Genomic DNA, 26,386 nt, shown 5'->3' on the forward strand with positions numbered 1-26,386 from the left:
CCCTTAATTCATACCACACCATTACTGGAAGAGCTCCAGTCCCATAGACAAGCCACCATTGGTCTTGCAGATATCCTCTTTTTGGTGTCTTGTTTTACTAAGTGACTCTTCTTGTTTTAGTCATTATAATAATGTGTATTGGTTTTTTACAGCACTTATTGACGAATGTAAACTACAAGCGAGGTGCTGTTGAAGAGGTGTTCTCAAATATAGGAAAGAATGTGATGGACTTGGAAAAGACAGTCACTGAGAACATAGAAGATACTACTCCTGAGCTCTCTTTCCGTACTATTAGCGAAGTCATTTCAGATGAAGGTTAGACTAGAAAGAACATTTCTCTTGATCTGAATTGGCTAGTCTCACGCCATAGCCACGTAATCTAAGGCGTCATTGTAACATTCTTTTACCCTTAAAACTAAAGAAAAAAGTGTTTTTTAACAACTTCAAATTAGTGCAACTCTGGAAATATTGAGAATGGGACCCATGTTTATATGACAGTTTTTTACTCAGAATGTCTTCGGAAATAAGCTCTGTAAGTAAATCACTCTGTATATTATAGTCGGCTTTCAATGCATAACACATTCTTCCGATAGTCCTTTTCCATTCTTCTCTGTTGTGACATTGGTCCTCTCTAGATTTAATATATTCATCACTGTTTGTACATTAACCTTCCAATTCTGTCGTTTTGCAACCTTTTTACATTACTGTACCATCTTAATTGTTTCAATGTCATCTCGTCCAGAATTGTAGATTTTACCCCCAAAACATTTCCCATGTCTTATTTCTATTTTTATCTTTTCTCGAAACTAGGGATGCTCGACTTCAAAATCCATTTCATTTGCAAATACTCGCAGTTTAGACTGAATTACAAGTTTGATAGCCAAATGTCTGCCCTATAAGCAATTATACTTTTGGCAATGCTTACTTACTGGCTTTTAAGAAACCCAGAGGTTCATTGCCGCCCTCACATAAGCCCGCCATCGGTCCCTATCCTGAGCAAGATTAATCCATTCTCTATCATATCCCACCTCCCTCAAATCCATTTTTATATCATCTTCCCATCTACGTCTCGGCCTCCCTAGAGGTCTTTTTCCCTCCGGCCTCCCAACTAACACTCTATATGCATTTCTGGATTCGCCCATACGTGCTACATGCCCTGCCCATCTCAAACGTCTGGATTTAATGTTCCTAATTATGTCAGGTGAAGAATACAATGCGTGCAGTTCTGTGTTGTGTAACTTTCTCCATTCTTCTGTAACTTCATCCCTCTTCGCCCCAAATATTTTCCTGAGAACCTTATTCTCAAACACCCTTAACCTATGTTCCTCTCTCAACGTGAGAGTCCAAGTTTCACAACCATAAAGAACAACCGGTAATATAATTGTTTTATAAATTCTAACTTTCAGATTTTGGCAATAGTGTTTATAAATGTTCATTTTTTTATCTTTTACTTATATTTTTGTTCCGTAAATTTCTATTTACTGTTGATACAGCACATTTTCCTTTATTGTTTCTGCCTTGAATTCCTTCGTCGTATTTTCCATCTTTGTTTATTCTAACTCCTAAATATTCGACTTCATTTTGACATTTAATAATCTTTCCACCTTCAACTGTCAGAGCTTTCCCTGTATCTCCAATTTTATAAATCTGTTGATTCTGTATTGATTATTATTTTGATTAATAATTAAATCTAATAACACTAAATGTACAAATTTTGTCTCGTTAATTCGAGTACAGCTAAAGTTCAGAATGTATTAATTTGTTACGACAAGATATTTTGCCTCTTAAGCAGTTTCGCAACAAATAAAAATAAAAACATAAGCAACACTCAAAGGTACCTCCTTAAATATTTAAGTTAACTTTCGTCTTTAAAGAAATAAATTACAACAATCTTGCTGTCTTCTTACAGATACCGGTACCAGTACTTCAAGTTTGAGAGCAGAGAACAAGGAAATCCAAGATGTGAATGGAACACTAACTTCATATAGATCAGACATATCAACTAGTAAATTAAACGAAAGTGAAAAACTGTCGAGAGTCAAGGAGTTATTAATTAAGGCAAGTTGTAAATCTAAGAGAATCTGTGACGTCAGTTTTCACATGACTTTTATGCAGGCATTAGAAATATAACAGAATATGCCATGTGATTTTCTTTTTATACAAAGACCATGCAAGTTCTTTATTACCGGTACCAAAATTAAATTTGTTTCTGGGAGTTAGAGTTACAGAAGATCTTGTTATGAAAATTATATTTTTTGTTTGTTTTGGTTGATGTAGCTATTTGATAAAATACCAAAGCGAAAATTTTGACTCCTGATATTCAGCAATAAATGAATTGTTAAATTTGTGTGCGGTAACTGTATCAATTTTATTATTGTTAAAATTTGCGCACTTGCTTTTTTCACAGATCGATAAATTAATTGAGGAGAAGGAATCTGTTCAGAGTCACATGAACTTACTGAATGAAAAGTTCAAACTTCTTAAGAAAAGAGCCAAGGCGGACATGAAGTACATACAAATGAGAATACGGTAAGTATTGTATTTTTTCTCAATAAAAATGTTGAATAAATATAAATTCAAGAGCTAAGGATAAAACATATTGTACATTATATTTGTATATAAATCATAGCTTACTTATACAGAAGTCATTCAAAATCACATAGGTAAATTAAAAATGCATCATAAGTAATAAATTAGAATATTCTTGACATTTATGATTATCTGCTGCATTTTAGACTAGGGTTGCTAACATTCCCGTATTTCCCGTATCTCCCATATTTGGCGCTAATTTTTAACACTCTCCTGCCTCTCGTATTTTTCTTCTCTTCGAGCAGTTTACTCCCTAATTTTTTTCATAATGTAGAATTCTTTATTTCGGAATTTAATTTTGACTTGAATGAAGATGATTTATATGATGAATTTGTTTTTCCAGAGATGCATTAAAATGTGTAGTCTCTGTAGAATGATGCTGGCCAGAAATGGGTTTCAGTGCTCACCAGTTTAAAATCAAATCTTGTTAATATTACAAGTTTGGAAAAAGTGGTGAGTTATATTCTAAGCATACAAAGAGAGTGTGGGCAGATTTTTGAAACAGGACATATCTAATCAAAGCAGAAATGCAAATTGCAGTCAACTTTAACTGCTCATGCAGAGAATTTTTACAGTTTGTTAAAAATGATGTGAAACTATTACGCAAATTAATATCAGTCCCAAAATACTCTTAATTTTAGCCTAAGTATGAAAGTATTGTTGCTATAGAATATGTCATTAGGAAAGCCAAGGAAAACAGAGAGAGTTTAGAATTGAATGGGTTACGGTACATCAGCTGCTTGTTTATGTGAATGACGTGAATATGTTAGGAGAAAATCTACAAACTATTAGGGAAAACACGGGAATTTTACTTGAAGCAAGTTAGAAGATAGGTTTGGAAGTAAATCCCGGAAAAAAAAAACAAAATATATGATTATGTCTCGTGACCAGAACTTAGTACGAAATGGAAATATAAAAATTGGAAATTTATCGTTTGAAAAGGTGGAAAAATTCAAGATCTTGGAGCAACAGCAACAGATATAAATGACACTCGGGAGAAAATTAAATGCAGAATAAATATGGGAAATGCGTGTTTATTATTCGGTTGAGAAGCTTTTATCTTCCAGTCTGCTCTCGAAAAAACTGAAAGTTAGAATTTATAAAACACTTATATTACTAGTTGTTCTGTATGGTTGTGAAACTTGGACTCTCACTTTGAGAGAGGAACAGAGGTTAATGATGTTCGAGAATAAGTTGCGTAGGAAAATATTTGGGGCTAAGAGGGATGAAGTTACAGGGAATGGAGAAAGTTATACAACGCATTGTATTCTTCACCTGACATAAATTAGAAATATTAAATCCAGATGTTTGAGATTAACAAGGTATGTAGGTATGTAGCATATATGGGAGAATCCAGAAATGCATATGGAGTGTTAGTTGGAAAACCTGAGGGAGAAAGACATTTGGGGAGGCCGAGACGTAGATGAAAGGATAATATTAAAATTGATTTGAGGGAACATGGTGTATGACAACTCAACAAATGAAGAGAATAGAAGCAGCTGAAATGAGACTGCTAAGGCCAATAGCAGGATATAGCTTACTGGACCACAAGCGAAATGAAAACATACGACAGGAACTAAATATGCCAAATATTATAGAAACTATCACAGAATATAGGAATAAATGGCATGAACATATATGTAGGATGGAACCAACTCGCATTCCATACCGACTACACCATTATAAACCCCAAGGGAGAAGACGAATCGGACGCCCTAGAAAACGCTGGAAAGACCAATTTTAATATTGCTATGGAGACGAAACGGGCCAATGGGCCCATATCGTATTGTTGATGATGATGATGATGATGATTTGAGGGAGATGGAATATGATGATAGGGACTGAATTAATCTTGCTCAGGATAGGGACCGATGGCAGGCTTATGTAACCTCTCCAAGAAACCTGTAATAGTTAAAAAATAATCGTAATAACGAAGTCGTCTTTTCTCAATATCTCTCTGGATATTTTGCGACTAAACTACGAATTTTTGTGTTAAAAGAGCTGTGTCAGCCTAAATATCAAACTGGTTTTCTGATCCTCTACTTCCTGTTTTTCTTGCAGGTCACACACTGAAAAAGGGGAGGTGTACCTTGTCCCTCCATTGAAGAAGAAACAAATGAGTCTAGTAAAAAATCTAGAACAAGCGAGAGTAGAAAATAAAGGGTAAGTAAAGCAATGTTTTTATCATTGTTTGATTTCTTATTCGAAACTTCTTAAAACCGAATGTACACTTTTTTCATATCCATGTTTTATGTGCCATATTATTGCATATTTGGCTCTATAAATAGTGGACGTGTTTCCCATCCAAGCAGTCTGTGGTTCGATTCCCGATGTAATGGAAAAGATATAATGTCTATCCACACGACTGGGTTTTTGTCCCTTGCCATGTGCTGTCGTGTGTTTTTTCAGCCGTGGCCCTGTGTCGTGTTGACCACACGACTAGAGAGGCCCGCGATGTGTGCCTGTCAAGTCTTGATGGAAAAAAATATATATATATATATATATATATATATATATATATATATATTGCATGTTGTGTCAACAGGAACGAATTTGAAGAAAGGCCTTATACTTCCCTCAAGTAACAGTTTGAAATTAAAGAAAACTCTAATTAATAATGTATACATGAACTTAGTGCCCTGTGCCATGGCAGCTTGGTTTAAGACATTATGCCTAGGACTTGCATTATAGAATGCGTGCTGGTTCAAGTCCTCATGGGGGAAGAAATTTTCTCAAATTTCGGCCAATGTATGGAAGCCAGTGACCACGTTGTATCATGATGCATTTGAGGAGCTATGATAGGCAGCGAAATCTGGTTACGACAACCAGCTATAACACCTGGGGGGATCATTGTGCTAACCACACAATACCGCCAGTCTGGTTGGATGATCGTTTACCTTTGCGGAAGCATGTGGACGTGACACCAGCAGTCGGCTGGTCGACCCAGGCTCTTAATGAGCTGTTGCGCTGCGTTTTTTTTTTTTTAGATGAACTTTGCATATTGTTAATTGCTTGTTTCTTTTCTTCAGAAATTATTTTACTTTCAGTGTAAATTATTGTCCTGCATGGTTTGCAATTGAATGTAAACAAATTAATACATAATTTTGTGTACCTTTTTTTTAAATACCTTTTACAATTTTCTTACATTTTTCATAACTGTTCGATCTATGTTTTGTACTGACATATGCTTGGAAATAGTTTAATTTAAGTTATTAGGCTTAGAAATTTGACAGAATTCATGGCATTGTGAGTACGTGAATTAACAAATACAAAATATTTTATTGCACCATTAATAATAATAATAATAATAATAATAATAATGATAATGATAATAATGCCAGTTGTGAATTCTATTGTTATTGTTATCGTCCAATGGTGATGAGATTCAATTGGCGTGCACAATTTTTTCTCTTATTTCCCAATATAATCCTACTGTTTCATAATTTAATTGCTTTGTGCTGTTATTTTTTGACAGTGAAGGAAGTATTCTTTATTGAGAAATTGTCCATTCTGGTTGCATATTTTTTAATTGCCGTATTCAACTTTTGATATGATCCATGATAACAATCAAATCCACATTGTTTAAATATGATGCAAAGATACATAGCAAGTATGTGCGCAACTTAATATTTGTAGAGAAATCTTATATTATGTAAAAATGGATACATATTTCAACTTATTTTGTGAATAAAATTGATGTAATATGTTCCTTTTAGGGAATATGAAAAGCTTGTGAAGGAAAAGGTGAAAATAAAACAAACACTTCAGCAACAAAAAGCTCTAATTATGTCTTATCTGAAATCTCTTCAGTTTAGAGGAAGAAACTTGCAAGAGGTAAGTAACTGCTATTGAACCATAATTAAATTTAACTATATCAATGATAGATTTAGCTAACATCGTATTCTTAGCTTTATGAAGAGTTACTGTTACTAATACTGTTAAATGTTTGCAGGATCACAGAAGTCGTAGTTCCTTGAGTGATGATGATAAACGATCGATATCAAGGTGAGGAAGTTGGAAATAAAATATATTAACAGTATATCACATTATGCAGTGTTCAGAATACATTGAAAGAATGTCAATATCTATAGGGGAACAACTTACAAAACTCCGTTGGTCTGTACATGCAGCAATCTTAAAGAGTGACGCAATATACTATTCATCTCCTCATTTCCTAATTGTCAACCAATAACGGGAGAAGGCGTTATTCACGTAGACTTTCGTTGAAGTAGAATATTTTCGCATTTTTTATAGGTACTTAATAATAACTCAAAAAGTAGTAGTCAGATTCTAATAAGGAAAAAAGCATGTTGAAGATTTCTAAGATGTTTGAGTCGCCACAATATAACAAATGTAAGACTTCTTAATTGTGAGGTTTGTTTTATACTATTGTAAAAAAGGTAAAGGTAAAGATATCCTGTCACATGCCATGAAGGCACTTGGGGGGCATGGAGGTAGAGCCCCATGCTTTCCATGACCTCGGCACTAGAATGAGGTGGTGTGGTCAGCACCACGCTCTGACTGGCTTTAACCCCCGGGAAAGACCCGGTACTCAATTTTATAGGAGGCTGAGTGAACCTCGGGGCCGTTCTGAAAGTTTGGCAATGAGAAAAATTCCGTCACCACTTGGGATCGAACCCTGGACCGTAGTGTGTGAAAATATGTTTTTGAAGTAGAAAATCAATTCACGATAATTTTTTTAAAAAAGATAAATGGGTAGTTGCAGTGTATGAAATCATCTAAATACATTATACTTGAAAAAACCCCATGTTAATGGAATGAGTCTAGAATACATTATCACTTGTTAAAGGTTTATGTCTGACTGCTCACGGTCCATCATGTAGCACGTGTACATAAACATTATTTATCTTCAAAACCAAACATGCTTTAAAAATAAGCATTTATTGTTTTGATTGGTTTCAGTTACTTAATGGCCAGACTAAAATGTTTAAATAGTTGTCTCCAGTTGCATGTCAGGAACGATTCTGTTGCCGCCTTTTCGCAGAATATGGAAAAGACAATGAAAGAATTGGTTGATCACGTTAAAATAACTAAGAACAATATTTTTTGTAGTGCTAATGTATTAGACAGTGAAAGTGACAGAATAATTTCGTTAGAAGTTTATATGATTGCAGTGATGCATCATATGACTTGTCAATCAGTGCGACAATGGTTCAGATTAATGGCGGAAGACTCTGCCTCCAGTGCAGTGGTAAGGTTTAGTAACCTCCCATAACGGAGTTTTGGCAGTTGTTAACCTGTAGACATCTTTGAAAGTCACTTCATTATTGCATAAAAGGAAAGAAGAATCTCTACCAGAGAATCAGTTCCAGCAACATAATTGTACACCTAAAGCTTGTGTACTCGTATAATAATGATGGTGATGGTAGTGGTATGGGTGGAAATAGGGATGGCAGTACAGCCTCTAAAAACTATCACCACTTTGGCACACTTCAGAATCATCTGTAAGTAAAATCCGAAGTCGCAGTAGTAAGATGTTCTCACATGTGTTTGAGAACAGCAACTTGATGGAGAGATATATAAATATGTAAGCAGAGTTATTGAAGTAAAATACAAAATATTAATTGAAATGGTAAAGATTGTACAATAAAAAATAACATCTGAACATTGAAATAAAAAGGACATACGTATAGAAATTATAGACGAATGTAATTAAAATACATTCATTCATAAGGAAATAAGTGGAAAATAAAAAAAATAGAGACTGAAATATTACATTTCTCGAAAATATAAGAATAAAAATATAGATGAATAATGTTGCGGTATTCGAACCATGTTCTTTCAGTGATATTCATCAAATTCATTACAGTATTTCGCCTTAGGAACTGAACCTACTATATACAGAAAGAGAATGGCCATATGTTCTGATATTTCCAAAATATTGTGGGAATTGAAGACTTGCAAACCTCGTTCAAATCCGAAGTGGATTTTGCGTATTAATTTAAGTGTGTACCAATTTTTTTTCTTCTTACATACCGGTACATGTATTTTATGACATTGCATATGTAAAACTATAATTGAACTGTGAATACATATTTTGTGACGTTTTAATGTTGCGTTCTTCTGTGTGTCATGTACAGAAATTGAGGTGTTTCTCTACACATGATATATTACCATATTGTCTTCGTCATTCCAGTAACAGTGCCACACATGTAGACCTGCCATCTGCTCCACCTTCTGTTGAGGATGAGGAGCGTCCGTCATCTCATGGATCAGAACCTTCTGATAACTCTGGGATTGTGCCTATAGGAAATCAAGAAGGCTCTTCGAAAGAAGTGGTTACACTCCTTGATACCTCTTCGAAACAAGAACAGATCTCTATAGATAAATTTAACAACTCTGAAGCAGTAACTGAGTACACACCACCAACAGGTATGGACTCATTCATGTACAAGCTCTATGAAAACTAGAAAACAGTGGAGTAAGACCTCTTCTTACCACCTTGGTAGCTCATTTGGCAGACCACTGCAGACACGGGTTCGAATACCAGTCATAGCAGAGTCATATTTGTGGTGGACAAAGCCAAGGTTCCTAAGGGTTTCATTAGTATTAATCGAGAACAGTGCGACATGATGTAGTATTGTGACTGGATGTTCAGATGACACCAGTCTGAAAAGGTGTAGTATACTTTCGAAAGGGTGGAAGGGCACTCTAGTGGGACTTAACCGGTTCCTTAAACTTACACAGCTGAATTAACAGATGGTACTACATAGCTGACAGCGTATTCCGAATCTCACCGGACCAGTGGACAATAATGACGTCACGCTGCAGCGGAATAGGAACAAAACTGCTGGAAGGATCAATGGCTGTTATGGCGACTGTGTAAGTTGTTATCTGTGCTACGCTAGCAAAATTTTCCGAATTTTCCGTACTGCCATCTCGTTCAAAGAAAAGAGATCATAAACAACTTATTTCCTGAACCGGTAGTAATAACTGGTCCATTGACATGTTCGCTTATAAGCCTTTAACATATTGTTTTTACGTTGTGCTCATTACAAACAATGCAGCAGAACTAAAGCAGAATACACTGCCATGACACAACAATGCACGATGTCATTCGTCTGCTAATTCCCGCCCTATACAAGAACCATTCAGACTCACTGATGGCGGCTGATGGAGACTGCCACCACCCCTGCAAGCTGATGGCACTGGTGCGACACCGGTGGAGCATCAATGACGTCATCGGTGGAATTCGGAACACCATGATGCCATCGGATTGCTCACCGGTGAGATTCGGAATACGCTCTGAGTCATGGTATCTACAATGAAAGTGGCCATTTTGACTTCAACAATTAGGCCTATTCCTACGTAAAGGAGTGGTAAGCCACAATAAGCCTATTCAAGGTAGCTGTGCTAGCCTTTTCTCCCTCTGTCTCCCCCCATCCGTAAAAAGAATATGCTTCAGAGTTTTGCTTATATTAATGATTTAATTTCTGTCTTTCTTTCCAGTCTCCTTTATCTATTTTCTTTCTATACTTTCTCATCTCTCTCTTTTTCGTCCTCCTGTTACTCTTGCATTTTAAGCTTAAAAAGAAAGCAAAAATTGAACGTATATGTAAAGATAACCAGTAGCGAAGCGTAACACAATTTTTGGGTAAGCTGGGGTTCGGAAATAGTGATCTAGGCCGTGCTTTACGTCGCCAAAAGGTAAACGTAAGCGGAAATGCTCCTGTCTTTAATTAACTAAATTCTAAATTGAGCTTGTCCCTTTTTCGAAAATGTTTGGGAAAGCTCAGCTTACCCTGCCTACCCTGACGCTTTGCCACTGAAGATAACGTGTAATAAACGACACCAGATTTAAATTTCACCAATTCCAAAATGTATTATGTACGAGTAATGAGTAACTTTCTTACTATGAATTTAAAAAAAAAAATAAGAAAGTTAAAAGTACCAGTAAAATAACAGTATATGGGCTGGGCAGACACAGAAAGTAAGAAAATAATAACTAATGAGTTGCAAATATGTCACTGGTGCTAATTTAATGAAAATTGAAAAGAGTTCCATATTACATCTTGTTGTATGTGTTTAGAAGCTGAAACTGATATCAGTGACTTAGGAAGAAGGGTGAGAGGTCTGCATGAACAGCTTCGCAAGAAAAAACAAAAAGCTGAAAAACTATCAAGGGAGTATCGGATGAAGAAGAAGCAACAGCTAAGGAATGAAGAACAGATACTTCTAAAGCAGCTTCAAGTAATGAATAATTTTTACATTATTAATTAGTCTTTGTTGAATAATAATTTTATTGCTGTTATTATTATTATTTTTATTATTATTATTATTATTATTATTATTATTATTATTATTATTATTATTATCCATTTTGAATCTTGCGTACACTACTTTTAACACTTGAATATAAGTAATTGATTAACTAGTGGACTACTAGTAGGCTAGTAGGCTCTGAAGATGGTGTGATGATGCACCAAAACAGCTGTAAGCCGCACAGACTTACATAATTAACACGAGTAAGTCCACTAGTTAATCAATTACTTATATTATTATTATTATTATTATTATTATTATTATTATTATTATTATTATTATTATTAAGTGCCCTGAACAAAAATTATCAATAAATTTTGTGTGAGCAAGAAATAAAAATCTAATAACAAAAATTTCTGTTTGACTGAAAAAGGGCAGTATTACAATTTTCTGAATAAAATACATTTTTTTGTACACCGGCATTATAAAGAGTCTTTGTTGTTAGTTAAAATCATACACAATATGCCACATTATTGTTCCAGTGCCATAAAATATTACTACATCAAGTAAAATGTAATGACTTCTACTACTGGGTTCAAAAAGTTCCCGGAATTTTACTATCATTTTTCGTATTAATATATAACAAGGGATATTATACATTTGTTTTGTTGGTAACATTCATGATGTCATTTCCTTAAAGTTTGTTGATAATGGCGATTGTTGGTTTTGAGTTGTAGGCAATTGTTTATCATAGTGTTTTGTTTGTTCGTCGCATTTTGTAATTATGTCCACAGAGCAACGTACAAACATCAAGTTCTGTGTTTTGTTACATAAAACTCCTGCAGAGACATTAAGATTGTTGGAAGAAGCATATGGCGAAGCAGTAATGAAAAAAACTCCAGTGTATGCCTGGCATAAACGCTTTTCTGGTGGCCGCGATACGTACGCAGCGGCCGACCAACAACTGCAACAAATGAAGCAATCGCTCAGCTTGTGCGTAATGTTGTGAGGGACGACCGACGTAAAACCATAAAAGAGATAGCAGCAGAGGTCGGAATATCAGTCGGAAGTGTACACAATGTTCTTCACAAGCATCTCAACATGCATTACGTGTCTCACAAGTTAGTTCCGAAAATGTTGTCAGCAGAACAGAAAGAAACAAGAATGACTCTTGCTGGGGACATGATCAGTATTGCTGATGAAGATGGTGATTTCTTAAACAAAATTATTGCTGGTGATGAAACTTGGTGCTACTTGTACGACCCAGTCCCTAAACGACAGTCATCTGAGTGGAAATCGAAAACATCTCCTCTTAAGCAAAAATTTCCTAGGGACACTTCCTAAGACAAAGTTATGTTGGAAGTTTTCTTCGACTCTCAGGATCTCATCCACCATGCGTTCATTCCAGAAGGTCGTACTGTAACGAAAGAATTGTACGTAGAAATCCTCCGTCGCCTCCGGGACGCAGTGAGAAGAAAACGTCCATAAAAGTGGGTAGAAAACAACTGGTTCCTTATGCATGACAATGCACCTGCTCATCGCGCAATTATTGTAAAGAATTTTCTTGCCAGGCACAACATAACTGCTTTGGATCACCCACCATGCTCTCCTGATCTCTCACCACCCGATTACTTTCTGTTTCCCCGTCTGAAAAGTCATCTGAAAGGACGGAGATTCAATGCTGAAGAGGTTATCGCAAACGCACTGAGAGCACTAAGACGGGTTTCACAAAATGGCTTCCAGGCCTTCTTCCAGGAACTCTACACGCGTTGGCAAAAGTGTGTTGCTGCGGAAGGCAACTATTTTGAAGGGAATGCTGTAGAATAGTGTTTAAGGTACGTTGTTTCTATGATACTAGCAAATTCCGGGAACTTTTTGAACCTAGTATGTATAACTTATGCCATGAAATTAATATTATGAAACAATTTTCTGTGCAGTAATATTTAATACATCACTGCTTCATAGCAACCCATTCTTCACAGACCATGATATCAGATTACTCGTAATTACAAATGATATGTTATTTCTCTATTAATTGTTTTATAATGCTGTCGTACTAAAAAATAACGTATGATGCACGTTTATAATGTTATACAGTTTTTGCATTCGTCAAAATCGGGAAACTCGTTTCCTAAACATTGACCCATGCAATAAAGTATAACATTATAAACCAGTTTCGTAATATACTATTACGACATTTTACCCAACAAAACTTAAATACTTAATTTTATATCTTTATTTCCGGTACTTTAGATAGGTACAATAATAAAATTACATTTAATAATTTTTTAGCATGCACGTAGTATCAATCTTCACTTCGTAGAAACATAGATTTTATATCTTCATAATTCTTAATACTTCAGTTCAATACTAATGGGAAAGTAATTTCACTGTAAGGAGGTAATTTTATGTTTTTATATATTATTATTAAAAATGTAAAATGCTATTATACTAAAAATAACTGATACTGTACACATGAAGACAGTGTAAGTCAAGACAAGACATTAATTCACAGCGATTTTTTTTAAGGTTTTGCATGCTTTGTCGGCGATTTACTAGTATCAAATGAACATAATCATGTATATTTGTAAAATTAAACATAGTTTGTTTCTGTTTACAGGAATATGATGCATATATTAACAAAACTAGGAAAGAACTTGAAGATTGTAGAGATAATTTGACTGGTACATCTCTTTTATCTGACAAACTGTTGCAAGAGGATAAAATTCAATTGCCCCTATTTCGCGACACAACTAAACATCCGTCAAAGAAAAAGCTGTTGAAGCAAGAAGAGATCAGACAAGAGGAAGATAACTCTATGTCAGAACAAAGTACGATTTTGCAATCCTCTGGAACTGTGGAAAGTTCTCATCAAATTTCTCCCAAGAACATCACATCTAAGACCAGTACATTAAAGGATCAACTTAAAGAATCTCTTGACGTTAGCAGTAGCAGAGCTGTAGATCCTGAGTTGAAAGCTCAGAATGACATTTCTGAGAATTTAGATATAAAAACTGCTCTTCGTAGTTTCATTACCAGTGGTGATAATGCAAGACAGCAGAGCATTCCAGTTGAGGAAGACTTAGAGGAAGTATCAGAAGAACTGGAAGAAGTAATAGAACAAGTGGAGGACATATCAGAAAATTTGGAAGTGCAGACTGATATAGAGGACGAAAGACAATGGACATCAAATTCCACAGTGCACACCCAAAATGATGAATCAACTATTAACGAATTGTTAGATAAGTCAGATTCTGTTATTCAAGAAGTGCTTATGGAAGAACTTGAATCAGAATCTGTAATTGAGGAATCAATTGGAATAAAACTACGTTCAGAAGTAACTGAAGAAATGCACACCGAGAATCCTGAATCAAGTGTTCACGAATTGTTAGATCAATCAGATTCTGTTATTGAAGAAGCGCTTGTTGAAAAACTTGAATCAGGATCTGTAATTGAAGAATTAGATGAAGAAAAATCTAATTTACAATGTGATATGCAGGAATTAACTGAACGAAAACATAATTTAGCTTCTGATATTCAAGACATAATTGAAGAAAAATATGATACAGCATCAGCATCAGGAAAGTCTGATTCAGAATCTGTCATCCAAGAATATCTTGATAAATTCGAATCAGATATTGCTACCCATGATACGTTATATTCGACTCAAGAGCCATCAATTAATAATGAAAGGCCTGTTTCGAGATCTTTTGTTCAAGAGCTTGTAGTGTCTAAAGAGAAGTCAACTATTGAAGAACAAGGAGAATCCGTAGACGAAGTAGAATCTATTCCAGAAGAAGAAGAGGAAGATGAAAGTGATATTGTAACAAGAATTGAGGAGAAAGACGTAAGAAGCTCTTTCGAGCAGAACCTGAAGGATGGTGAACAGTATTCTAGTTCCTTTATTGACCAGACTGAAGAAAAGGTTGCTGCTTCTGGCACCATGAATCTTTTGGAAGATGCTGTGCATGACAGCGTACATGATGTACTTAAACATGAAGAAACTGAAAATGACAAGAAAGATGTTGATGAAGGAAGAGAAGAGATACATCAGCATGAAATTCGGAATTTGGAAGAATTTCATGTAGTAAAGGAATCTGAAAGCCTTAGTGTTGCATCAGAGATTTCTGAAACTTCGTTCGAAAAGGAAAGTGAAGAGAATGTTCATAATAGAGACATTGTTAAAAGTAAGGAGAAAAATGATGAAGAACTGTCTAAAAAAGTTGAAAGAATTACTGATATGATTTTTCAGAATCTTTTGAAAGAGTCGCTGGAAAAATTTGAAACCAAGAATTCTGAAGTAAACAACAGAAGGGAATTTAGTGACCAATTGATAGGAAGTACAGAGGATTCTGAAGTACGTGACAGAAGTGAATTTGGCGATCAGTTGATAGAAAGTACAAAGAATTCTGAAATACACGACAAAAGTGAAGTATATGACAAAAATGAATCTGGCAGTCATATTATAGAAAGTACAAAGGATTGTGAAGTACACGACAGAAGTGAATTTGGCAGTCAAATGATAGAAAGTACAAAGGACTCTGTACATGACAAAAGTGAATTTGGCAGTCAATTGATAGAAAGTACAAAAGACTCTGAAGTACACGACAAAAGTGAATTTGGCGAGGAGTTGATAGAAAGTAAAAAGGATTCTGAAGTGTATGACGAAACTGAATCTGGCGGTCATTTGATAGAAAATACAAAGGATTCTGAAGTACAAGAAAGAAGTGAATTTGGCAGTCTGTTGGTAGAAAGTACCAAGGATTCTGAAGTACACGACAAAAGTGAATTTGGCAATGAGTTGATAGAAATTGAAAATAATTCTGAAGTATACGACAAAAATGAACCTGGCAGTCAATTAATAGGAAGTACAAAAGATTCTGAAGTACATGACAAAAGTGAATTTGACGATGAATTATTAGAAACCAGAAAGGATTCTGAAGTATTCAACAAAAATGATTCTGGTGGTCAGTTGATAGAAAGTGGAGAGAGTTCTGAAGTACATGAAGAAAATGAATTTAGAGAACAGGTGATAAAAAGTACTGAAAATAAAGTCGTTTTAAGTGAAACTCAAGACAAGACTGTGAACAGGGTTGATAACATTACTAATTCTATCCTTGAGCAACTTTTGATTGAATCTTCACTTCTTTTATGCTCTAAGAAAACAACATATGTTAGTACGAGTAAAGAGAATGACTTAAGTGCTGAAGGGAAAAATGAAGAGGTAGCAGCTGTTGGTGAAGTGGTGGCTATAGGTAAGTAATTGTTACAATAAGCTTACAATTTCTTGAGTAATACTTATGGCGTGCACAATGCTGTTTTTAAGACTGTAGTAAAAAAGTAACCCTGCAGTTTGTATAGCTTTGTACAAAAAGAGTATAGAGAAAGTTTGTTGTTGTTGTTGCTAACCAATGCTGAGTTCTTGGAAATAAAACCATTAACTCTCTTGCTCTCCACTGTAGAAGAGTGATGTAGCAAAAAGTATAACCGTTTTAATGTAGATACCATATTTTTATGTTATGGTGGCTTTATCACTTATTTGGAGGACCGCATCTGCTGTTGATTAGCGGGTCCAGATGACCTAGCTGGGAGGATTGTCAGACAACTCCACCGACCATATCCCCTTTCACCACTTAGAGGACACTTATGCATGCCATGGCAGGTCAGCATGCTGACATGGCATTTTCCCATTTTTGATGGAACAGTTATACCACTGTAACTCAGCCCCCAGAGCCTCGTTTGTTAAAAACAGGTTGCACCATGGGAAGGTGAGAATGGGATTTGAGTTATGGAATGTATTTCACTGCTCCTTGCAATCTATAAAGAGAAAAAAAAATTGAGTTTTATACAGAGTTCGGAAATTGCTGTCCAAGAACAGCAGTGCTGGATAGAGGACAAATACAATTAATTTAAGTACAGTAAAATCCCTTTTATCCGGCACCAAAGGGACCAGGCTAGTTCCAGATACGAGATTTTGCCGGATAATTGAATAAATATCGGTATATACAAAAAAAAGTTTCTATTTCATGATGCCAAATGTTGAAACTGCAGCCATGTGAAGCTTATTTCTCTATCACTTGCTCAAAACTGAATAAACATAAAAACTGCGTGGATTTTCCTTATTAAAACACATCACTCAACACAAATATTATACTAATTTTAGGTTCGAATATTCACTGAAAATAAAACTTCCTAATGTGGCAACACTGACGGCCCGAACATAACTAAATAAACATGAAAACTGTGTGGATTTTCTTTATTAAAACACATCACACAACACATATAATTTTAGATTCGAATATTTATTGAAAACGAAAGTTTGTGCGAACTTCTTAATGTGGCAACACTGACGGTTCGAATATACCGTACCATAATTAAATAAACAAAAACAGTGTGGATTTTCTTTATTAAAAAACATCACACAACACAAATAATACACTAATTTTAGATTCGAATATTCACTGAAAATGAAAGTTCGTGCGAACTTCCTATTGTGGCAAAATTGACGGCCCAGACTGTGGCAATGTGGCAGATTTAAACATTTTTTTTTTGGCCTGGCCAAAAGTGCCGTTGTTTTGGTATTGCCGGTTATTTGGGTGTCGGTTACGAGGGATTTTACTGTATAGGGACTAATTCTCCATGATCACTCGTTATAAAGATATCATGGTCAGTATCTGTCAATCAAATTGGCACATTATCAAAACAAAAGAAAAAGTGTCTCAGTACATAGTTTTTGCCTATCTGTTACTGTGTTTAGGATACCTTCCTGTATAGTGTCTCACAGCAATACTAGAATGACTGCTTCCATGGATGCGATAGTCCAATATATTGCACTAGCTACATATGGGTCTGGAAAGTAAGAAGCCCCTTAACAAATGCCTTATATTCGTATTTTATAATATTTTATGTGTTATTCCTGAAGGATCTCCAATCTTGACATCAGAGCAATCAGACAGGAATGGCGTAAATGTCAGAAAGCGGGTTTCTGAAATACTAGCAGAATCTTCTGGTTCCCTGTCAAGTGCTAAAGAGAAGACAAGACCACAAGACTTTATGATCACTACCTATGACGTCTTATCACCAGAAGAAACTCCATCTCACACTCCACAACCAGGTAACGCATTATTGCTGTTTTCGTAGTTGTCCTTCAAAGATGTCACAGTTTGTTGCAGATATTATCAATTTTACTGTTCTTTATTCTTTATCCTTTGTGAATGTATGGCATAAGAGTATTCAGTGCATTGTATTAATAACATTTATTACTTGACGTAATACATCTTCCTGACTTCAATCTGTTGTTTACTGATTAAGTTATTTAATAATGCCGAACCAGTTCGTTGGTTGGTTTATATATCACAAAAAGTATGTGATTATTATCTATTTCTGGTCTTTTATCTAGATTTAAGTCTGAAAAAAATGTGAAAAAATCTCATTAAAAAGAAAAAAAGTATCACTTCCACAAAATCTTATATCTGTAACATTTTAGAGACCATTTAATTTTGGAACGTATTTTTAATTTGCATTAACTATCTATTTAATTTATGACAAGAAAGATTAATTTAACATGTGAGAATTGTTCACATACACATATTACCCGTAAATTCCCATGTACCCCTTAAAAAAATCGCAAGGTTTTAAATTTGGGGATCAAGGTGGTCACAATTCGCAATTATCACATGATTCTAGAATATCTTGCTAATAGCATCATTAAAAAATTTGAAATGTTCAGAGCAGAGTCAATATGCTATTAACATAGTTTTCAGAATTCTTTATATAGTATCCTTGTGAAAAAACAGTCCATTTATTTTATGCTTTATAAGGCAACTTCTTACCAATAATTTGTAAGACATAGTTCCACTTTGTATATTTTCTGTGAAATTTTCTTAAGCATCTTCCCCATGATGCAGACGTAAAGCAATCACATATAAGAAGAATTCTTTGTTCTAATGTGTATAATTATGTTGACTTCGTTTCTCACTATCAGTAATTTAAACAACCTGCTCACTTAACGTTAGCAGTCCAGACATAGCATGGCATGTGTCATGGCTACTCTAAAGTTCAGATTTTACGCTGTATCCGTCTTTATACAGTAAGAGTATGTACCAGTGGCGGCTGGTGGTTTGAAAATATGGTGGTACACAATGGATATCGAAGAGGAGTTAAACATACTTTATTTTAAAGTTTAAAACCGTGTATACCTGAGGGGGTATACATATAAGGCTTATCTGTATGCAATTAATAAATAAAATGACTAAATACAAGCATACCTATTTATACAGAAAGTCCAAAGTGGAAGGGATCGTGGGCGGAGCTCTCTATATTGCGATTTACCCTCATGAAAAACATTTGAGCACAGAATCGTCATCAGAATGCTACCAAGTACCAAGTGCAACATTTTCGTTCATAAAATTAAAATGCAGCTTTCGTAGGCTGTCGGGAGATAGCAGCACTTATTGTCAGAACGACAACTCTTACAACTTTAAAGCAAAATACAAGCTCCTTTATGTATTGTGCCGTTTGTGTGCATGCAGATTCAGAAAGTAATGTGCGAAATATGCGACTGTTCGTTGCACAAGCCGAATGAATACATTTTTCATGCTTATTACTGCAGACAAATGTCTAGTTGAAACAGATACTTTCCCAGTGAATTTAGTTTCTTCTGCACTGACGTTGGTGTCCATGTCAGGGAGTGCGACAAACCGTTCTCAATGAGGAAAGCAGTAGACCACGCCTCTAACCCCCTGTCCCCGCATTAGCTGAACATCTCTATAAACTACCTTTCATAGGTTTTCAACATCTTTGCAAACCAAGAGGCTCGAAGGCTCCTGCAGACGTACAAAACAAGACGCCCGCTCCAGATAGTCATGAATGAAATCGTAAAAAAGAAAATATATATTTTTAATAGTAACAAAGCCGGGAGATTAGGAACATTACTGGCGGGTGTACAAACCTACAACCCCCTTGAGAAGCCGCCACTGGTATGTACAGAGTCTCTCATGAGAAAGTATCATGTCAATGCATTTCTCCATATCCCGGCAAATGTGTTATCCGTCACTAAGAAGAACTTTGGCGTGGAATGCGTCTTTGTCCGCACCTCAGTACAGGAAAGAAAACAAGCAGCCACTCTCTGAGGCAGAGCAAACCAGTCTTTGGAAGTACTATTGTGAAGATACTGTGTGTGATGGAAATGTGGGAACTAGCATGTCTAGTGCGATTGTAATGAAATGCAAAGAAAACATTCTTCTTATTTTTATTGCGTTTATCACAGTTGTAATATTTTCATGCATCTAGGTATTGCATATAATGGGAAAACCGGGAAATTTACTGTTGAAATACTTTATTGTGAGAAACTCCTATTATATTCGTTGTTATTTAGCATTAAAAGCTAATACAGTATATTGTGAATCGAGAAAGTGACTGGTTCATTCTGTGAAGTATTGACTTCTTTATTTATAAGAATCCCAAAAGCTCCATTTTAAAATGAGTCTAAATGATTTTTCCATATAAGATTGTGTGTATGTTGCATCTATGTGTTAGTGTTGTATACTTGTATTGTGTATTTTCTTTTAAGTTTCCTGTCTCAATCTTATTTCTTAATCTCGTTCATTAATTTACAGAAATTGAAACTGAAACACATATAATACATCCCTTCATATGTATCTTTCCATTCATCACAGATTTCATCTCTTGTCATTTTTCAGAATAAAAGTTTACACATCTGGAGATCAAATTATTACATAATTCCATTTTCAAGGTAATCTTGAGTGGTTTAGATTTCTCATTCTGCACGAGACCAATATGTTACTAACAGTGACTTGTCTCCAATCAACTTCACTCTTAATACTGTATGTATCTACTAGAGGCACAGTAACCCCTTACTTGTGAGGCATGTCTGTTGTGACCCAGTAGTCACCATCTGACATCAATCAGTGGACCCTTCTCCTACCCAGATTGCCAACAGGGTTGCCAACTACATATTTTAGTTGAGAAACAGCCCTTTATTCCGGATCCAACCCTCATTGGTCAAGTTTTACTATTATATTCGAGATTAATAGGTTCCAATTCAGTCTAAGGCGATAAAATCGTCAGTTTTTGATGATCTGTGAATACCATCGTGCATTTGGATCCAAAATTCGTGTGTTCAAATCTCGTCAAGAATGATGGACTTCAAGGGTGACAAAAATCCTTAAGATAACTCTTTTCAAAAGGAAATAAAGCCAGAGGTCCTATGTCGTAATGTATGTAAAAAGAACCTGTCTCTTACTGAGAGTACTCCAGATAAAATTTACTGATCAATTTTATTGTTCATCACATCAGAAAGTTCTATACTTTGTGGGCAGATAGAGGCCTGTGACTGGAGGAGAGAAGAATCTTTAACTTTTTAAAGCATTAAAAATTGTAAAAAGTATTATAATAATGAAAATAATCTAATAAATTTAATGCTGAATTAAACTTATTTTTACTCACAATTCTGTTCTATTTCTAATTGCACTATTATACCAGTATGAATAGGAATACAAAAATAAGATAGAAATCATTGTTACATATACTATGCTGACTGTAACTTTAGATTTCACTAAAAAGTAACATGTTTTAAAAATAAATACAGTCTAACGTAAAATTCTAGATATTAGTATGTAAATATAAATAAATTCAAACATTGATTAAAAGACACTGAAGATAAACTGCTTTATTAAACATGTAACAGTGCAATCCAACCGTACAAATATTTGAAGGAACTGTACAATTTGATTCGAACATTTTAAAGTTTTTTAATCAAAATTACTCCCATTACATTTTTTTTAATTGACAAATAATGGAGTAAATATGAACAAATTCGATCAATAGTTTAGGAGAAAACACAGTTCATATACAGACAGAGATGGTATACCCAGAACCTCGTTTTCGATTTCAGGGTTGCTGAAAAAAATCACAAGAGTTTCTCGAATGAGAAAGCAAAAACTTATAAAACATACATGTGACATCGTCACAAAAATTGGGACTTCTATATTAAATAATATGATATAGTGAAATTACCAAGAAACATACCGTAACTTCAGTTATTGGAATGAAGTCTTTGGATGAATGAATAGCAACAGATACAGCAACGCTTTAATAACATCTCAGCGTGCTTAATTTAAAAGAGAGAGAATTCACTTAGATAGCCGCCCAGTTAGGAAATCAAAATGATCGACCTCCTAATCAATTCATGCTGAACAATACGTAAGATGAATAAAATAATCTCATTGATTTCAAGTGCTATATATTGTCAATAAATGGACGTTGTGTACCTTTTAATTCATAGTTTAAAACTTAGAGATACAGTGTCATAAATGTCATAATCATTAAAACCATTAATTAATCCATTATTATAAAACAAAAATCCATAAATAATAATAATAATAATAATAATAATAATAATAATAATCGATGTTTTTTAATGACAAAATTTCCTGTACAGGTCAGTAATCATCTCCCCATTTGCTAATATATTGTACACAGAGTTCCGCTACCTCTTTCTCCAGAAGAAAAGCACTGATAATAATAATAATAATAATAATAATAATAATAATAATAATAATAATAATAATCGATGTTTTTTAATGACAAAATTTCCTGTACAGGTAAGTAATCATCTCCCCATTTGCTACTATAGTGTAAACAGAGTTCCGCTACCTCTTTCTCCAGAAGAAAAGCACTGATAATAATAATAATAATAATAATAATAATAATAATAATAATAATAATAATAATAATAATAATAATAATCGATGTTTTTTAATGACAAAATTTCCTGTACAGGTAAGTAATCATCTCCCCATTTGCTAATATAGTGTAAACAGAGTTCCGCTACCTCTTTCTCCAGAAGAAAAGCACTGATAATAATAATAATAATAATAATAATAATAATAATAATAATAATAATAATAATCGTTGTTTTTTAATGACAAAATTTCTTGTACAGGTCAGTAATCATCTCCCCATTTGCTAATATAGTGTACACAGAGTTCCGCTACCTCTTTCTCCAGAAGAAAAGCACTGATAATAATAATAATAATAATAATAATAATCGATGTTTTTTAATGACAAAATTTCCTGTACAGGTAAGTAATCATCTCCCCATTTGCTACTATAGTGTAAACAGAGTTCCGCTACCTCTTTCTCCAGAAGAAAAGCACTGATAATAATAATAATAATAATAATAATAATAATAATAATAATAATAATAATAATCGATGTTTTTTAATGACAAAATTTCCTGTACAGGTAAGTAATCATCTCCCCATTTGCTAATATAGTGTAAACAGAGTTCCGCTACCTCTTTCTCCAGAAGAAAAGCACTGATAATAATAATAATAATAATAATAATAATAATAATAATAATAATAATCGTTGTTTTTTAATGACAAAATTTCTTGTACAGGTCAGTAATCATCTCCCCATTTGCTAATATATTGTACACAGAGTTCTGCTACCTCTTTCTCCAGAAGAAAAGCACTGATAATAATAATAATAATAATAATAATAATAATAATAATAATAATAATAATAATAATCGTTGTTTTTTAATGACAAAATTTCTTGTACAGGTCAGTAATCATCTCCCCATTTGCTAATATAGTGTACACAGAGTTCCGCTACCTCTTTCTCCAGAAGAAAAGCACTGATAATAATAATAATAATAATAATAATAATAATAATAATAATAATAATAATAATCGATGTTTTTTAATGTCAAAATTTCCTGTACAGGTCAGTAATCATCTCCCCATTTGCTAATATATTGTACACAGAGTTCTGCTACCTCTTTCTCCAGAAGAAAAGCACTGATAATAATAATAATAATAATAATAATAATAATAATAATAATAATAATCGATGTTTTTTAATGACAAAATTTCCTGTACAGGTCAGTAATCATCTCCCCATTTGCTAATATATTGTACACAGAGTTCCGCTACCTCTTTCTCCAGAAGAAAAGCACTGATGATAATAATAATAATAATAATAATAATAATAATAATGATCATGATCATGATCATGATGATGTTTTCCTAGCATTAAACAAATTTCGAGAATACACTTTGTACTTTCCGTAAAGTTGCATTCTCATAAAAATTAACATACATTTTTATTTTTGGACGGTCATGCCTTTTTTTCCCCTACATACCATTGTTGTTTACATCTTTGTAAGTTGGCAATATCGCACGTTCTCTAGTTGCTATGCAAACAAAAGAAATCACAATGCTGTTATAACTACATACTTACCGCAGTAGAAACAAATAGAGCCTTTATTTAGAAAAATACACATTTCCATATCTTTTTTAGATTTTTCTGGTAGGTACTATTAACTTAGGACAACTGATCCCCTGTGCTTCTTAAATCTCTTCATCCACTTAATCCTCAACCAATTCTTTTGCCATTATCGTTAAATGATTACAAAACTTCTAACTAAACTTGTATTGATCAGATTAATACAAATTTAATTACCAGAAACAACAATGCCTGTTTACACTGAAACAAAATAACCTATATAGGCCTACTGCCTTGGCAACGATGACGTTCATACTTTCTTATAGGAGAAATTTTTACTTACCAAACAAATTTATGCAGTATTCAAACTTAAGAACAAAAAATAGTGTGCAATACACATGCATTACGTGCGTAACAGAATGTCGGAAACTGAAGAAACTCGGCTTCACCTTGTTTTTTTTAAACTGTTTCCCTAGTTCTGTTATAGTTTAATGCACTTACCACACTTGTATCGCGATATACTATAAGGTTGGTGCATAAGCTCGTTTCTCTGTACTTTCATTCATTTAATAGTACTATAGTGACAGTTGCCATAGCAACAAAAACTCTACAAACTTATGCACCAACCTAATATTACAACATTCTGATGGAGATATAATATTTAAGTGTGCCTCAGAATTGTGTATTGCATTAACAGCTATATAGGAGTAGCTTTATAGTTTTCCTCAGTGTCATAGTGTGGAAATTAGAAAGCGTTAAATAAATAGACGTATCAGCCTCACTCCTATGCACAATGTTAAAAATGAAGCCCTTGGGCCTGCTACAATATCTGTTCGGACGTTCACACTATTCCGTTTATACAGAACTCTGCTTGAAATTACAGTTGCCTTCAATACTCGAATGAGGAAAATAAAAAGATCAGTTTCTAGTGTCACTGGGAACGTTTGAAAATCTCTACAATAGCTTTAACATTTTAAAAAATTGCGTTAATAATATTATATTCTATGTTACAATTATTTGCACAATGGGTCCATTGGAGTAAAGTTCTCAGAGCAAGTCTAACCTGCCCTTAGATGAATTTTGCCATTATTTTATCACCTTCCCATGAGTTGGCAACCCTCCTCTCACATGTTAAAGCAAGCTTTTCTAACGAAACCTGGAGAATGCGTTGCATGAATATTTAAAGAGAAATTGAAAATGAGTGGCATTAAAGCATTGCTTAAAAATTGAAATCATTTATAGCTTCGTATTACATTCAAATATTATTTGTACATTAATTGTTATTAATCCATAGACTCTGAACCATATCAAATTTCCTTTTAGATTGGTTTTCTCCCAATAGTTATTGGTAAATGTTACATGGCCCACAGCACTTTTATATTCTGTTTTCAAATTAATAAATTTCATTGTTATGTTAAGAAATAAATGTGACGTAAATTATATTTTATTTTAAATATTTAATAATTTTTATAGTAATAAATTTTATTTTTAATAGTATGTTTAACTAAGTAGTCTAGTGAGCTTCTGTTGTTAATATTAATCGAAGATTAAAAAATTGGTATCTTTGTTTTGAATTTTAGGATCCTTCACAAAAATACCAACTTTAAACTTTTTCCACATAACACGAAAAAAGTAGACCTATCTGTATAGCTTGGAGGGACCACCATCAACATTTTCTTAATTCATACGAAATTATTGCATGCGTACTTGTAGTTTTTTAATATATATGACATAAAATAATTTAAAATAATATGAAATTACTTTTTACTAGTAAATTATATAATATTACAACTACAGTATGTTATATCCATAGGATTCCTGCTGAGGATTTACATGGAAAGAATATATGCTATGTAGTTCTTACAGAAACTTATACACTTTTTTTTTTCTTATTATATAATTAAGATCATGATATACTGGGTGAATCGATTGCAGAGAAACCGCAATGCAGAAACCCAGTTTTCACTGTGATTATGCAGACAGCTTGTTATTGATGATACACAGTGCAGCATCAGCAATTCGGCACACCACAAACTATTAATGTAAAAATTGCTAAATGTAAACAGTTAAAAAAGACATTCATGTTGGCTGAGTGCTAATGTACTGGGCTTATAAGACAAGGTGACCAGGTTAAAATCCCAGTCGATTCACCCTGAATTTATAACTTGTGCTGGACAAGTTCATGTTCCAGGTGACACAGGAGTTTTCGCCATACACTCTGGTTCCCTGTGATACCGTATTCCCACAATTCTCTATCATCATCATTCATTGTACAGTGTAAGCCAACTGCCTGTGGTGATGAACTCTGGATAGCCTTTGA

General features: G+C 34.1%; 1 protein-coding gene across 3 annotated transcripts in view; it reads left to right on the plus strand.

Annotated features, from left to right (window-relative positions):
- The window catches only part of LOC138703043 (uncharacterized), an 825,197-nt gene that overhangs the window by 784,550 nt on the left and 14,261 nt on the right, over nt 1-26,386 (plus strand). For 2 of the 3 annotated variants that reach the window (XM_069830575.1, XM_069830576.1), the window contains 10 exons: nt 153-315; nt 1,910-2,058; nt 2,408-2,529; nt 4,651-4,752; nt 6,306-6,423; nt 6,542-6,594; nt 8,747-8,982; nt 10,640-10,800; nt 13,433-16,067; nt 17,735-17,926. In XM_069830575.1, coding sequence (XP_069686676.1) covers nt 153-315; nt 1,910-2,058; nt 2,408-2,529; nt 4,651-4,752; nt 6,306-6,423; nt 6,542-6,594; nt 8,747-8,982; nt 10,640-10,800; nt 13,433-16,067; nt 17,735-17,926 — 3,931 coding nt within the window. Of the gene's footprint in view, nt 1-152; nt 316-1,909; nt 2,059-2,407; nt 2,530-4,650; nt 4,753-6,305; nt 6,424-6,541; nt 6,595-8,746; nt 8,983-10,639; nt 10,801-13,432; nt 16,068-17,734; nt 17,927-20,513; nt 20,567-26,386 lie in introns of all 3 variants that reach the window. The other variant, XM_069830577.1, reaches the window with a different exon arrangement.

Source organism: Periplaneta americana, chromosome 7, assembly GCF_040183065.1.
Source record: "Periplaneta americana isolate PAMFEO1 chromosome 7, P.americana_PAMFEO1_priV1, whole genome shotgun sequence".
Classification (NCBI taxonomy): Eukaryota; Metazoa; Arthropoda; class Insecta; order Blattodea; family Blattidae; genus Periplaneta; species Periplaneta americana.